Source organism: Vitis vinifera, chromosome 7, assembly GCF_030704535.1.
Source record: "Vitis vinifera cultivar Pinot Noir 40024 chromosome 7, ASM3070453v1".
Classification (NCBI taxonomy): domain Eukaryota; kingdom Viridiplantae; phylum Streptophyta; class Magnoliopsida; order Vitales; family Vitaceae; genus Vitis; species Vitis vinifera.
In genome coordinates this window covers 7,326,632-7,339,850 of record NC_081811.1, presented here as the reverse complement: position 1 = coordinate 7,339,850, position 13,219 = coordinate 7,326,632, and the positions used below count along the sequence as shown (strand labels likewise).

Here is a 13,219-nt window from a genome sequence, read left to right as displayed (position 1 = left end):
AAATTTCATGATAGGCTTTTTTCTTTACTTTTCATAGGATGATCAGTAACTAGTTTAGCATTCAAATAAATAATATCAAATTTGAAAATAGAGAAGTGTACTATAACCAAGCCTTATCTTATTCCTTAGAGAAAGAATAAAAAAACAAATCATTATGTAAATATACTAAAAAATTAGAGTTGCTAAAAGAAAATTTTGTCACCTTCTAAAAGTACCCTATGCCTTTTTATTTGAGAAAATATGTGCATAAATCATATTAGGAGAGGCAATATTAACCATTGCTTACTTAATCAATCGATTGCCTTCTAAAGTGTTAGGAAACAAAGCCCAATGAATGTTCTCGCTGAATTCTTTCTTAATTTTCATGGGTTTAGAAATATTACACCTAAAATATTGTTTGGATGTGCCTCCTTTGTCCATATTCATGCTTATAGTTGTGGTAAACTTGATCCTTGAGATTTATCATGTGTCTTTATTGGTTATACATAAAAAAAGAAATGATACAAATGTTATCACCTCAATTCTAAGAAATTTTCATTTCTATGGATATCACTTTTATTGAAAATTAGTCTTTTTTTCACTGGTCCTCGTGTTCAGAGGGAATCCCTATCATTAAATGAAGATGAGGTTGAGTTAAGCTTACTCAATTTGTCAAACAAATCTCTTACAACATATATTCCAAATATTATTCCTTCATTAGTAATCAAATCTGCTCCTATAAGGGTTGACACTTCTAAACTCGAGGATGATGATGCAAGAAATGGTAGCATTACTACTATGCCACTACAGGTGTACTTAAGAAAAAGATCATCAAATCATGCTTTAGTAAAAACCTAAGAATTCAAAACTATGAGAGGTAATGAATCTATACCTAGCCATCCTCCTTTATCACCCATGTTTGAAAACCTAAATTTGTAAATAGCTAATTAAGAAAGGAGTTAAAAACTATATTTAACACCCTATGTCTAATTTTATATCTTTTGATAGATTGTTGTCACAACACTAAACCTTCATTACCTAAATAAATTTATTAAAATTCCACCAATTGTCCAAGAAGCATTTATGAACAAGAATTGGAGGAAAGCTATAGGTAAGGAGATGAGTGCTCTTGAAAAAATACATAAGACATGGGAGATGATTGAATTATTCAAAAGTAAGAAATCAGTAAGATGTAAGTGGGTGTTTATGGTAAAATATAAAGCAAATGGAACTTAGGATAGATACAAAGCTAGACTTGTAACTAAAGGCTATACTCAAATATATGGAATGAACTATCAAGAAACCTTTACTTTAGTAGTAAAGATGGTCAAGACTATATGAGTATTATCTCCTTAACAACTAATCTTGATTTTGATTGGTCCTTGCAATAGTTTTACATTAAGAACAACTTATTACATGGTGAAGATGTAGGCAAGCTCAAGTATTTGTTGGGAATTGAAGTGGCTTATCCAAGAAATTAATGGTATTTTATTTCCTATTAAAAATTTATATATAATTAATCTTCAAAAATAAACCAAGATGCTCATATATAAGCTTGTTGACACATGACCTATTGAACGAAATTATAAGCTTGGAGAAACATTAAAGCTGTGTTTGGTTCCTGAAAAGTAGTGAAGACAAAAAAATGTTAAGGAAAATTATTTTCTCATGTTTGATTTTACTATGAAAAATACAAAAGAAAGTCAAATATAATTAATTAGTAAGAAACTTATTTAGTCTTTATATAAAAGAGTTAAATAAGTGAAATGAGTTTGAAATAGAATATGAAATAATTTATTAATTTTAAATTTATTTTTTTATTTTCCTTCCATTTTATTTCTCTCACATTTTTCCTCAAACTTTTTGAGAACCAAACATAACCTAAAAGATACAATTTTAAATAGGTGAAGTTACGAAAGGCTAGTTGAGAGGCTCATTTATTTGTCTCACATGTGACCTGATATAACCTGCATGTGTACGTAGTAAGTTGGTTCATGTACTCCCTTACAAAGGATCACTTATAGGCTACAGAGAATTTTGCAATACCTAAAATCCACTCCATGGAAGGGAATACTCTTAAAAATAAAATGAAGACTTAAGATTGAAAGTCTATACTAATGCAAATTGAGTCAAATGAATAGTAGATAGTAGATCAACCTCTTGGTATTGTACTATTCCGAGATAAAATTTAGTGACATCAAAAAATAAGAAACAAGTTGTAGTTGCCAAGTTCAGTATAGAAGAAAAGCTTAATTAGAGTCGTGGCATAAGGAACTTGTGAACTACTTTAGCTAAAAATAATTTTTGGTAATCTAGAAGTAGAAGAGGATTATGAATATAGAAATATTTGTTATAATAAATTTCACCTTTTACTACAACTGTTTTAATGAAGCATAATTGCATGATAAATTATGTGAAATAGAATAATAAAGCCTATTTGGGAATGGTTCCAAAAAACAGTCTCAAAAGACAACTTTTGAGAACATTTCTCAATTGTTTTTAGGAACAAAAATCCAATAGAGGAACTCAAATATGAAAAGTAGTTTTCTTATCTTATTCTCCATGAAAGTAGACAAATATTTAAATTTTGTTCTCAAACACATATTTTCATAATGAATTCTCAAAAAAAAAAAAAAAAAAACTATTTTATCTAAGAAGTTTGTCGAATATGTTTTCTATTCTAAAGAAAAAAATATTTTCAAGAACAACATCCAAACAAAACAAAATAATTTTTAAAATCTAAAGTATAAAGTTGATAAAATAGAATGATGCATTGATAATGTGTTTGGCATGCAGGAACATGAAAGAAAATCATTTATAATAAGTAATTCAAACACATCAATGAAGAGAAATGAAATGAACTTTCTATTTTCATTTTGGTTCCATTATTCTAAATACGCTAAAAGAAAATGAGAATGCGTCCATTTGGATACATTTCCAATTCTCTGTTTTTAATATTAGAAAATAGTACTAACTTTTATGTAAAATGCCAAAGCTTTTAGATGTTTTTGTTGAAAGTTCTAAAAAGTGTGTAAAAAAATCAAGGTATTAAAAAAATTTTACTACACATTATTTGAAGTGATTCTTAAAAATATAAGGTAAATCTATATTTTTTGTAAAAAAATTCTACATTTTATATAAAATAAAATAAAATAATGTATCTAAACGGAAACTAAACAAGTCATCTCCACAACAACATTATGTATAGGTCTAGGATCAAATGTTCACACAAACTCAACCCTGAGTCAAAACAATCAAAATACAACAGGCTGAGCCAAAAAACCAGCTCATTTTTCCCCATCACTGCTAATCTAAACCATGAATAGCAATGTTTTTAAGCAAAAAGACTATCCTAATGTCCTCTGGAAACAACTTAGCATGTACATTGCAGACTCGTTTATCAAAGGGTAAAGGGCTGCAATCTGCATGCAGCAATTGAGTCTAAAATCCATCGATCACTAATCACATGTGAACCAATCATAGCAGCCAAAACCTCTGCTTCTCGTTTCCACAGCATGACTGGGTCATCTTCCCTCAGCATGGACCCTTGAGGCGGCTCGAGGTTGTAAACAACCAGCGCTGTTGAAGGAGCTATCCTGCCATCATGGACTTGTGCCACCAGCTTGTTCTTGCAGGCCAGGACAAAACCTCCTGCTGCTCTGATTAGATCCACAAGGTCTATTTTGTATGTTGGCACAAAATCACCGATAAAGTAAAAAATCAAGTCTTTGAATAGTTTTGGAGCCTGCAAAAGAAACTATCATATTACTCACACCTCAGACAGATACGAAGGGGAAAAATGTGAAGGCAAGCTTGTCAAGCGATGTTATTGCACAGCAACCTTTCATAACATAATCCCAGGAGAACTTGAAAATATTAATCTTTTTCTCAAGTCGCACAAGTCCAATCTACCTAGGTAAACTTAGCCAAACCAAAAATCTAAAATTCATCCTAATTTTAGTCATATATCTCTAATGGAAGAAAGCTTTGTTGTTAACTCCAGATACTTCTAGTACTTGCAATCAATTCCTACAAAATATAAGGAGATAATAGAGGTTTGAGAAAACAGAATCAAGGCTTCCACAGTGCAGCAAATGTTCGACTTGTCAACTAAATTTGTATATTAAAGAAAGGAACAGACATTATCCAATGACCTAAGTCGGCCTGTTTTTGGACCATCACGACAACCATAATTGTCAAGGCTAACTTCATAAGGTTCTTCATCAACAAGATATAGAGCTTCCATGCATGCCTTTACCCCTGTGAGTTCAAAATTCAAGTAACATCAGTAGCTTATAATAGTTAAAAAGGAAGAAAAAGAAATGAAAATGGGAAAAAAGAAAGAACAGCCAAAATATGAACTAACTCAGAATAATTATAAAAACAGATTTTACACTTGAATAGCATCATTCAGCTCTTTCATCAAGTTTTTGCCATGATTCCAATATTTGTCATTGCTGGAAACTACCCCATTTCTCACATAATAGTTACCCTAAACCATGAATTTCCTCAATACACAACACCGAAAACAAAAGAAACCAATTCATTTTCCTCCCAATTTCTAGACACCTAAATAAAAGAAAACAAAGAAAACAGTCATGCATTAAGGAATGACCACAATAGGATTTACCAAAACATAAGAATAATAATCACAGATATTACAGCCACCCACAGTCTAATTTGTTCAGTACAATAACCCAACAAGAAAAGACACAAGCTTAGTTAAAAAAGATAGCCTATGGACACAATAGCGAGCAACAAAGCGGCGAAAGCATAAGCTTACAATCAATCTTAAGAATCCATCCTCCGTGCAAAATGGCCATGAGGACTTTAATTGTTCTGCAGCAAGCACCATTCACATCTGTGGCAGTGATTACATGTGTGACATTTGGGTTCCAGTACTTAGATACACTTACACAAATTGTTTCTCCAAACTTGACCAAAAGAAACTGCAAATTAATAGTCAAAGCAAAAAATTTGTCATCCTGAATTTCAAACAGACATTATAAGCTTTGATCAAGCATTGAAAGAGAACAACCTTTTATCTCTTCGGTATTGCTATGGTGAGTGCAAGAGAGGATGAGAGAGAATATGAGTTGGGCAGAAAGAGAAAGAGAATAAGTAACAAAAATAAAAATAAAAATAAGCTGAGAAGTTTCTCTATTTGTTTCTGATCCTTGAAGTTAAACAGGGTTGTTTTGGGCATTATCGATGCAGCATGGATTAAAAGTAGATTTGAGAAGTATCCATGGCCATTAGCTTGTGAATAAAATTGGAGATCTCCTATTCTCATTATTGATGAGAAAGGAGAAGGACCCAGTAAGGACCCACTTAGAATGCATGGTGGTACAACAGAAAAGGATTCTCTCCACTTCCAGTCAAATTTACTAGTATTGCATTTTTTCTAATCAACACTAGAAAAATTAGTTATTTATAGCTCTATCATTCTCATGCCTTGCAAAATTTTATGTTTTTTTCTAATGAATGATTCTGATCGCATTCATTCATTTAATTAAACTAATTCTAAAGAATACTTCATCCTACTAGCTATCAGATCAACTAAGCATCAATTATCCGAAATATTTGATGATACTCAGCTTCCCAATGTATATTTGAGCTTCTTAGACTATGACCATTAAAATTTGGTGGTTCTTATTCAAACCAAGCTTTCCTATTTCTCCGTAGATCAACATTTGGACTGATACAATGGATGTATCTTCATGTAAGAATCTCATCAGACAAAACATTCCACCAATACTCCAGGATACCCATCAAAAAAAAATACTCCAGGCAAGGATCCCTTTCAGACATGTCTTTAGATAATTCTTCTCATATTCTAGGTCTAAATAGATTAAAACACAGTGTAATACATTAAGATATGACTATTTTGATTTATTTAAAAAAAATGATTTTAAAGGCTATGTCTCTGTGTTTACGTATGTGTACACGTCTCTGAGTAAGAATATTAACTACAGGGTAAGTCATAAAAATAGACACCAGTTTGTTTGCACTGACCTTCTCTTTGGTAGATAGGGCAGATCCACATAGAACCCATTCTGTTACTCCCTTTTGAGAGGATGCTCCAAAGCTTCTACATCAGAATTGAAGAAAGTTGGACATCAAACAAAAATATGAAGTAACAACCTATGAAGCTAGAACAGAGAAAAGTATTCCTACTGAAAAAATGACTTCAAACTTCCCATGTTTTTTCTTTAAGAAAATAAGTTGAAGTCATTAACATAAACATAGGAAAAAAAAAATGCATAATCTGTTATAACAGATAATGCCATAATGCTCATGATGCTGCTATGAACACCAGGGTTAACATTTCTTTTTCTTTATTTAACAAACTTTGCATTTATAAAATACAATTCTATTTGAAAAATGAGAAGAAAAAAATCATGCTATAGACATTATATTTAGCAGTAGAAAATAAAAACCACCGCTAAATACCATTGAAAGCAAAGGCCATAGGTATAGTTCAGAGGAGACTTTTTAGCAGTACCTAAGCAACCATCACTAAGGCCATTTTGTCCCCCTCCTCCAACCCTTTTAAAGAAAAAGTCAAGATGAGACTTTGATTGATGCATGTACTCAGTGCTAAAGCCATGTTAATCTCTCTTCCCACTAATTAATGAAAATTTTAATGACAGTTGAATGCAATTGCTGTCAAAGAAACTTTACCTAGCAACACAATTTTGTTTGGTTGCTTCTAATTTGTTTTTGCTCAAAAATGTATTTTAGAAATGCAATTTTTGGTACCACATAAACTCAAATTTACAAAACCTCACACGTCACAAATGAAAAAATGCATCTATAGTTACTTGACACAACAGCAGTTAAATGAATAGGAAATGTACATTTGAGTCGACTTGGAATTGTTTTTAGTGCTTTTCTCCCCAAACTGAGACTTTTCACTCGGGAACTTGAGTGAACTATGACTAGGACAAAACATCAAAAAATTTTCCTGAAACAAACCAAGGAAAATTAAGTTCACTATTTTATGTAACATTTAACCAACTACACATATAACATGAATGTTTAAAGAGATGTCTAATATTCAGCAAAGCAAGAAAGAATGCTGAACTTACGAAGTCCCAACGACAATGTAAGATTTTCATGGCACAAAGTACGTGAAAACTTTTCCGGCAGTGCTTCATGTAGCAGCCAAGTGCAGCTCCCTTAAGCCCACAGCCGCTGCACTCAAGCTGTCCACTCCTCTCCAGTTCTTTCTCCAAGTTTATAATAGTTTCACCAGCATAATATACTCGTGGTGCCCTGCATTTTCAATAGTTTTTACATTCCTCTAACAGCCAATATATATTTTGTTAAAAGAAATGGTAAACAAGGAATCAAATCACAAACATTGTTTTAAATACAGTAACAAACAAGCTTAGTGGAACGGATATGATGAAACCAAACCCCTTTACAAATCAGTTTAATTAAAAAGGATAAAATCCTATTCAAGCAAATAAGATGGTTGTTTTCTTACACAATCAAACCTAAATCATGAACATCCATAGTCACCAACATCAGTTGGAAATACTCCACGTTAAATACCAAAGGTAACTTACCAATCAACACATTTCTTATGAACATGTATGACATTGGAATCAAATATGTTGGATGATTGAACTGGCTTTCCATTAGCATAATGCAGCATTGGTCCCGTAGCCTGGAAGCACCCAGTGACAGTGCAAAAACAATCAAAATATACCATAAGAAAAATTGCTATAATCAACACACACCGTTAAACTGTAAAAAAGATAATGCAGCAAACAGTTTTATTATTCAAAAACAAAATCAGGGATACAAAAGTACCATTGAAAGCTTAGATGACTGGCAAAAACCGCAGACAATTTCCTTCACATCTGAAGAGCCTGAATTTGATCGTAGATGTGGACCAGAAATAGACCCTATATGTTTAGATTCCAAATTAGAACTGAAAATCAGTCCATTTCCAGAATATGACATCGGCTTTGAGAACAATTGTGTTTCGACATACCAGACTCTAGATGACCAACATTCAATTTCTTTTGTCTCTTGGCTGGATTTTTTTTTGGACTCTGCAAAAATCCCTAAAGTAATTGAGAATAATTACGAGGCAGACGCCTAAAGCAGTTCCTTTGTCATTAAAAATAAAGTCTTTAAATATTTCTTCTATGATAAGAAAGAGAATAGAAAGAGGATTAAGTATAGCTATCAAATGGCATATTTGTTGGAACATCGAGGGAACTAAAATAAACTCATCTCAAGAAGTAAATTAATTGTCCCAAACGATCAATGGAACTGCTGTTAACGCAGAAGACTTGTGAAAAAAAGCCCAGAGATTAATATGGAAAAAGCACCTAAAAGAATTAAAAGGGTTGTCACATTGCCTTCAAATGTACAAACAAATTACGATCGCTTCATTCCGAATGGGTCACTTGTCAAATGAAGCCGCAAACACCAACAACGACACCACTCTAAACCCATGAGATGAATGATGAATCCATGATACAGCCTTGTTTGGTTACTGGGAAAACAAAGGAGAAAATCCAAAGAAACAAAAGAAACTAATTTCCCCTTGCATTAGCTACAGGAGTTCCTGAAGAGTGAAGATTGTTTGTCAAAAAATCCTAATATTATAAATAAAATAAAATAAAATCCATTCATTACCCACGTTTTCTCAGTTACCAAACAACCCACAAGTGCAAAAAAAAACCCATGAAGATCAAAAGAAAAAAACTAAAAATCAAAAGAGTAAAGAGTTTATTTCTATCGATTTCTCAGGAAGCAAACGGAGGATGAAGAGCTTACCATTTTGAGATGAAGAGGCACTGGCCAAGGAGAGCACTTTGAAGGAAGTTGAGTTGTTACTTGTTACAGTTGCTCATGTTTGTTTCTATTAAATGTGTACACGTGGACGTCTCCATTTAGTTGAAAATGGGCCCTATAGAAAAATTAGCTTTATTTCTTTCTTTTACTTTTATTTTTTAAAAAAATTTCCTCATCCTCGTACAATATATTTTATATATTTTTATATTTTATTATTAAGATGAAAAAACAAGATTTTCATATTATCTGAAATATCCAATAATCTTGACAATTTTCTCACTCAAGTCACAAATGGACTTAGAAATATCATAATCATTCTTTTTTTATTATACAAAAACTTTTACCGGAAAAAAATTTAGAGAAATATTTTTTTTAGAAAGAAGAATGTATTCTTTAGAGAGATAAGAAAACATATTTTTTTATGATGTTTTTCAATAAGAAATTGTTCTTTAAGAGACAAAAAAATAATTTATTTTGTATATTTAATAATGGCAGTTTCTTGATAGTTTTAAAACTTTAAAAAATTGTTCTCTTTATTTCTCTTATTTATTGGATTGGTCGGTTCAACCACTTGGACACCCAAATCCAATTTCAACATATTTTGATTTTATTTTTTTTGTTTAATTGACTTATTTACCCACATAAGTTTCATTATACATATTCAATATTCCGATTTTTTTATTAGGCAGGTATACTAGTAAATATTATTTATTATTTTATTGATTTTAAAAAAGTTAAATAAAATTACTACTTGTAAGTTGTGACCATAATGAAAGTGAAAATAAAATGGTACATTTTATAATGCCTCAATTTGTTAGGCTATTTTTTATTTTATTCTTTTGTGATTTATACTCTCTTTCCTTTCTCTCAATTACTTGGTTTTAGAATTGTAACTTTTCACTCTATTTTCAAAGAAGTGAAGGAAAATGTTATCAAAATAATAAAAATAAAAATAGATTTAAAATTAACAAACTATTTTAAATGTTTTTCAATTTAGAAATGGATTTATTTCTCCTTTTCTATATAAAGATTAAAATTTTGAAAATATATATTTTTTAAAATAAATTTTAACTATATTTAATTTTATTTAAAATTCAAATATTATTATGTTATAGTGGAGAAATGTGTATCATTTCTCCACTATTTTAACATGCTATAATAACCCTTATTATTATGTTATTAAAAAAGTATGTAAATTTTTTTTAATTATTTTTAAAATATTAATTATTTAATATGTTTCTAAGATTAACATAAAGAAATATAATTTTTCCATCTTTTAAAACAAGAAAGAGGACATATTAGATACTTTAAAATATGATTGGAAGGTTACCCATTCATATTATGGACTTTGATTCTAAAGTCCTAATATGATATAGAGTTTGATATACCATCTAGCAACCATTTTACAAAGAGAAAGGTGAGATTTTGATCAACTTGTTCATAGAAGCTCACCTGATCACGACCGTACCTGATTACTGCTATATAAAACCCCCCAAAACCCTCTCATTCCGTCATCTACGAACCCCACTGCTTTTCCAAAACCCTACCCTTCCCATGCCCACTTCAATGGCAGCTAAAATTTCCCGATCGATTATGGCCCTTCGTTCCTCCTCCCAATCTCTCCTAACCCTTCGATCCACACCCCCGCTTAGCTCCCTCTCCAAACGCTTCCTCTCCTCTTCCCTCCAACAACCGCGTCCTGTCCCGGTTCGGTTCTGGCCGGCAATTCCCCTCTCTTCGCGGCTCAATCAGGTCCGTTTTAGGGTGAACCGGGCTGGAAAATCCGGCTACTCGCCGCTCAACTCCGGTTCGAACTTCAGCGACCGGCCTCCCACCGAGATGGCCCCGCTGTTCCCGGGTTGTGACTACGAGCATTGGCTGATTGTCATGGATAAGCCTGGCGGTGAGGGTGCTACCAAGCATCAGATGATCGACTGCTACATCCAAACCCTAGCCAAGGTCGTTGGAAGGTAACTTGGAGTTTTGGGTCTTTATAGTTGGGTTTAGGGTTTTGATTTTTAGGTTTTGATTTTAGAATGACGCTCTGTTTGGTTGATGAGGAAGTGGGCGGAGAGAAAAGAGTGTTCGTATCTCATGTGTTGTGTCGTTTTCGGGGAGAGAGTGTTTTAGTAGTACATTTATTTGGTTGATGAGGAAGCAGTGGACCAGGATTGGGACTACGGGTTTCGAGCTTATGTTCTTTTATGTTGTGATAGGAAGATGGTGTGTGTTATAGTGGTTATTTTAAAGGGTTTACGGGTTTATGGGTTTTTGTTTTGTGTTGTTCCACTCTGAAATTATGCTTTGGGTGCTGAGAAAATCTAGGAATATAAACAGAATTAGCATGTTGAATCTTATGTTTTATGTAGGAAAAAATAATTTGAGTTCTGAACTCAGCCAAATTTTAATTTCATCTTTCTGCATTTGTCCGTGACCAAATGGAGCATCTGGGTATGAATTTCGGTATTTGAACCTTGCCGATTTCAAAAGATTTAACTTTTTTCTGCATTTCTCCACAACCAAACCTTTTGGGTTATGCATTTGAATTTTGAAGTTTTCCAACGGATGCTGAATTTTGGGATTGTTTGAATTCTTTCACTTGTGGCTTCATAAGCTTATAGATTGTCAATCTATCTATTTGTGAAATTATATTCCTTATTTTTGCAGTTCTAGTTGTTACGGGTTTGGGACTTTTATCACATGAGATGTGTCCTCTCTATGAGTACAATAATGATAATTTTTTTAATGATGTCTCAGTGAAGAGGAAGCAAAGAAGAAGATTTACAATGTGTCGTGTGAGAGGTATTTTGGGTTTGGCTGTGAGATTGATGAGGAAACCTCGAATAAGCTTGAAGGTTTGTGTTGACTCACTTCACTTTATGCTTACTAATATCTGGAGCAATTGATCTTATGTTTCATCCTTTCTTTTACTCTTTCTGCAGATCTGCCCGGTGTTCTTTTTGTCCTTCCAGATTCTTATGTTGATCCTGAGAATAAGGACTATGGAGGTAGTCTCTGATACATCAAGTTTTTTTTGCAAAAACATCTTGTAAGGTCAATATAACAATAATGCTAATAGCGAGTGAGTAAATGAGATCCTCTTGAAATGTTGATATAATAATAAAGTTATAGGTGACTGAACTTAGTTGTGCCATTTTTCACTGTAGATATTAACTTATTTTGGTCACAAACAAACTAAGATTAATTAATAGCATTATAGGGCAGTCCGTCCAAATTTGCTTCAAAGGCCAAGTACCTGCATTATAGATCACTCCGCCTTGACCAGGCTGAGAAGCCTTATAAGTTATAAGGTAAACAATTGCATTGTGGAGTCCATCTTGGCAAAGCTGAAAGCCTTAAAAGGCAATGCACAGCTTTGAATGCTAATGGACTAACATAAATCTTATCTCCTAACTGTTCTGTGCTTCTTGAACTCGGTAGAGTATCAGGTCAGTGGAGATGGAACATGAAATATTATATTGTGCTCTTATTTGACTGTCTACATAGAACAGCCACTCCAATCGAGAAGTGTTATTTAGTTTCATTTTTCAATTCTTCTCCTGTATCTTGATGGCATTGTGTGTCTGAGTCTTTGGCATAATGTGTTGCCAACTTGGATGAGGTCTTTACTTGAGGTATCAAAGTTTTTCCCTTCTCAATCCACCAGGTTGTGGGTGTTTGGGGAACCACCAAAATCAGGCCAGATGAGTTAACTTGATATAGGTTTTGAAGTTGTTTGGCTGTTCAACCCCCATTTTGTTTGCTTTATCGGAGAGAAAAGGCATTCTTGCCCATTCTCAAAGCTCAAATTATTTCAGGAGGGCAAAATTCAAGGAATTAGTAATTTACTACTTTCGAATTAGTAATATGCAAGCAACTTATTACTTGGAATTTAATTATTTTCTCCCTCCTACCTGTTGTGTACCAATTTTGAAGCTGGAGCAATTTTGAATTTCTTTATTTTTCTTATGATCAGCCGAGCTGTTTGTCAATGGAGAGATAGTTCAGAGATCTCCTGAGCAGCAAAGGAGAGTGGAGCCCCAGCCCCAGACAGGCAGAGATAGACCAAAATACAATGACAGAACCCGATATGTGAGGCGTCGAGAGAACATGCGATAAAGCTGAAGAAATGAAGCCTAGTGGCACATTGTGGATGAACAACTCTTTACACAATTGCTTGGGTTGGTTGTATTTAGATATCTTGTTCATTTTAGGATTACCTTTGGTTATGTGACTGCATTCTAATACCAGAAAATTTCAGGTTGGGACTTGAACTGTTGTATCACCATGAACTTTTGGTGTGGCTGTGACAATGTTTCCAGTGGTATAATATGGCAATTTTGAACATTTTTCTTTAGAACATTTTGAAAGGTTACTTTTTGGCCCAAACGTTGTAGCAATAATTTCCTGAGCTGGTTGATCT

General features: G+C 33.0%; 2 protein-coding genes across 7 annotated transcripts; one reads left to right on the top strand and one right to left on the bottom strand.

Moving 5' to 3' along the window:
* Positions 1 to 3,165: 3,165 nt before the first annotated feature.
* On the bottom strand, positions 3,166 to 8,854 carry LOC100253255 (BRCA1-associated RING domain protein 1). Of its 5 annotated transcripts, none has more exons than XM_059737976.1 (10): positions 8,779 to 8,854; positions 7,985 to 8,045; positions 7,801 to 7,895; positions 7,554 to 7,654; positions 7,071 to 7,257; positions 6,840 to 6,946; positions 5,995 to 6,070; positions 4,763 to 4,928; positions 4,121 to 4,239; positions 3,166 to 3,724 (listed from the first exon to the last, which is right to left on the bottom strand). In XM_059737976.1, exons 1-10 carry the CDS (start codon positions 8,779 to 8,781, stop codon positions 3,380 to 3,382), a joined length of 1,260 nt encoding a protein of 419 aa, XP_059593959.1. In that variant the 5' UTR covers positions 8,782 to 8,854; the 3' UTR covers positions 3,166 to 3,379. The 5 variants fall into 5 exon arrangements, with proteins under 5 accessions (XP_059593959.1, XP_059593960.1, XP_059593961.1 ...); XM_059737977.1 differs by having other exon boundaries at positions 5,995 to 6,067; XM_059737978.1 differs by lacking the exon at positions 8,779 to 8,854 and adding an exon at positions 8,328 to 8,772.
* Positions 8,855 to 10,105: 1,251 nt separating this feature from the next.
* Positions 10,106 to 13,143, top strand: LOC100248131 (multiple organellar RNA editing factor 2, chloroplastic). Of its 2 annotated transcripts, XR_009466028.1 has the most exons (5): positions 10,106 to 10,766; positions 11,554 to 11,651; positions 11,739 to 11,804; positions 12,773 to 12,977; positions 13,058 to 13,143. XR_009466028.1 is itself a non-coding variant. In XM_002271395.4 (4 exons), the coding sequence occupies exons 1-4, from the start codon at positions 10,351 to 10,353 to the stop codon at positions 12,913 to 12,915; spliced, it is 723 nt and encodes a 240-aa protein (XP_002271431.2). In that variant the 5' UTR covers positions 10,106 to 10,350; the 3' UTR covers positions 12,916 to 13,143. The 2 variants fall into 2 exon arrangements, 1 of the variants encoding a protein (XP_002271431.2); XM_002271395.4 differs by having other exon boundaries at positions 12,773 to 13,143.
* Positions 13,144 to 13,219: the final 76 nt, after the last annotated feature.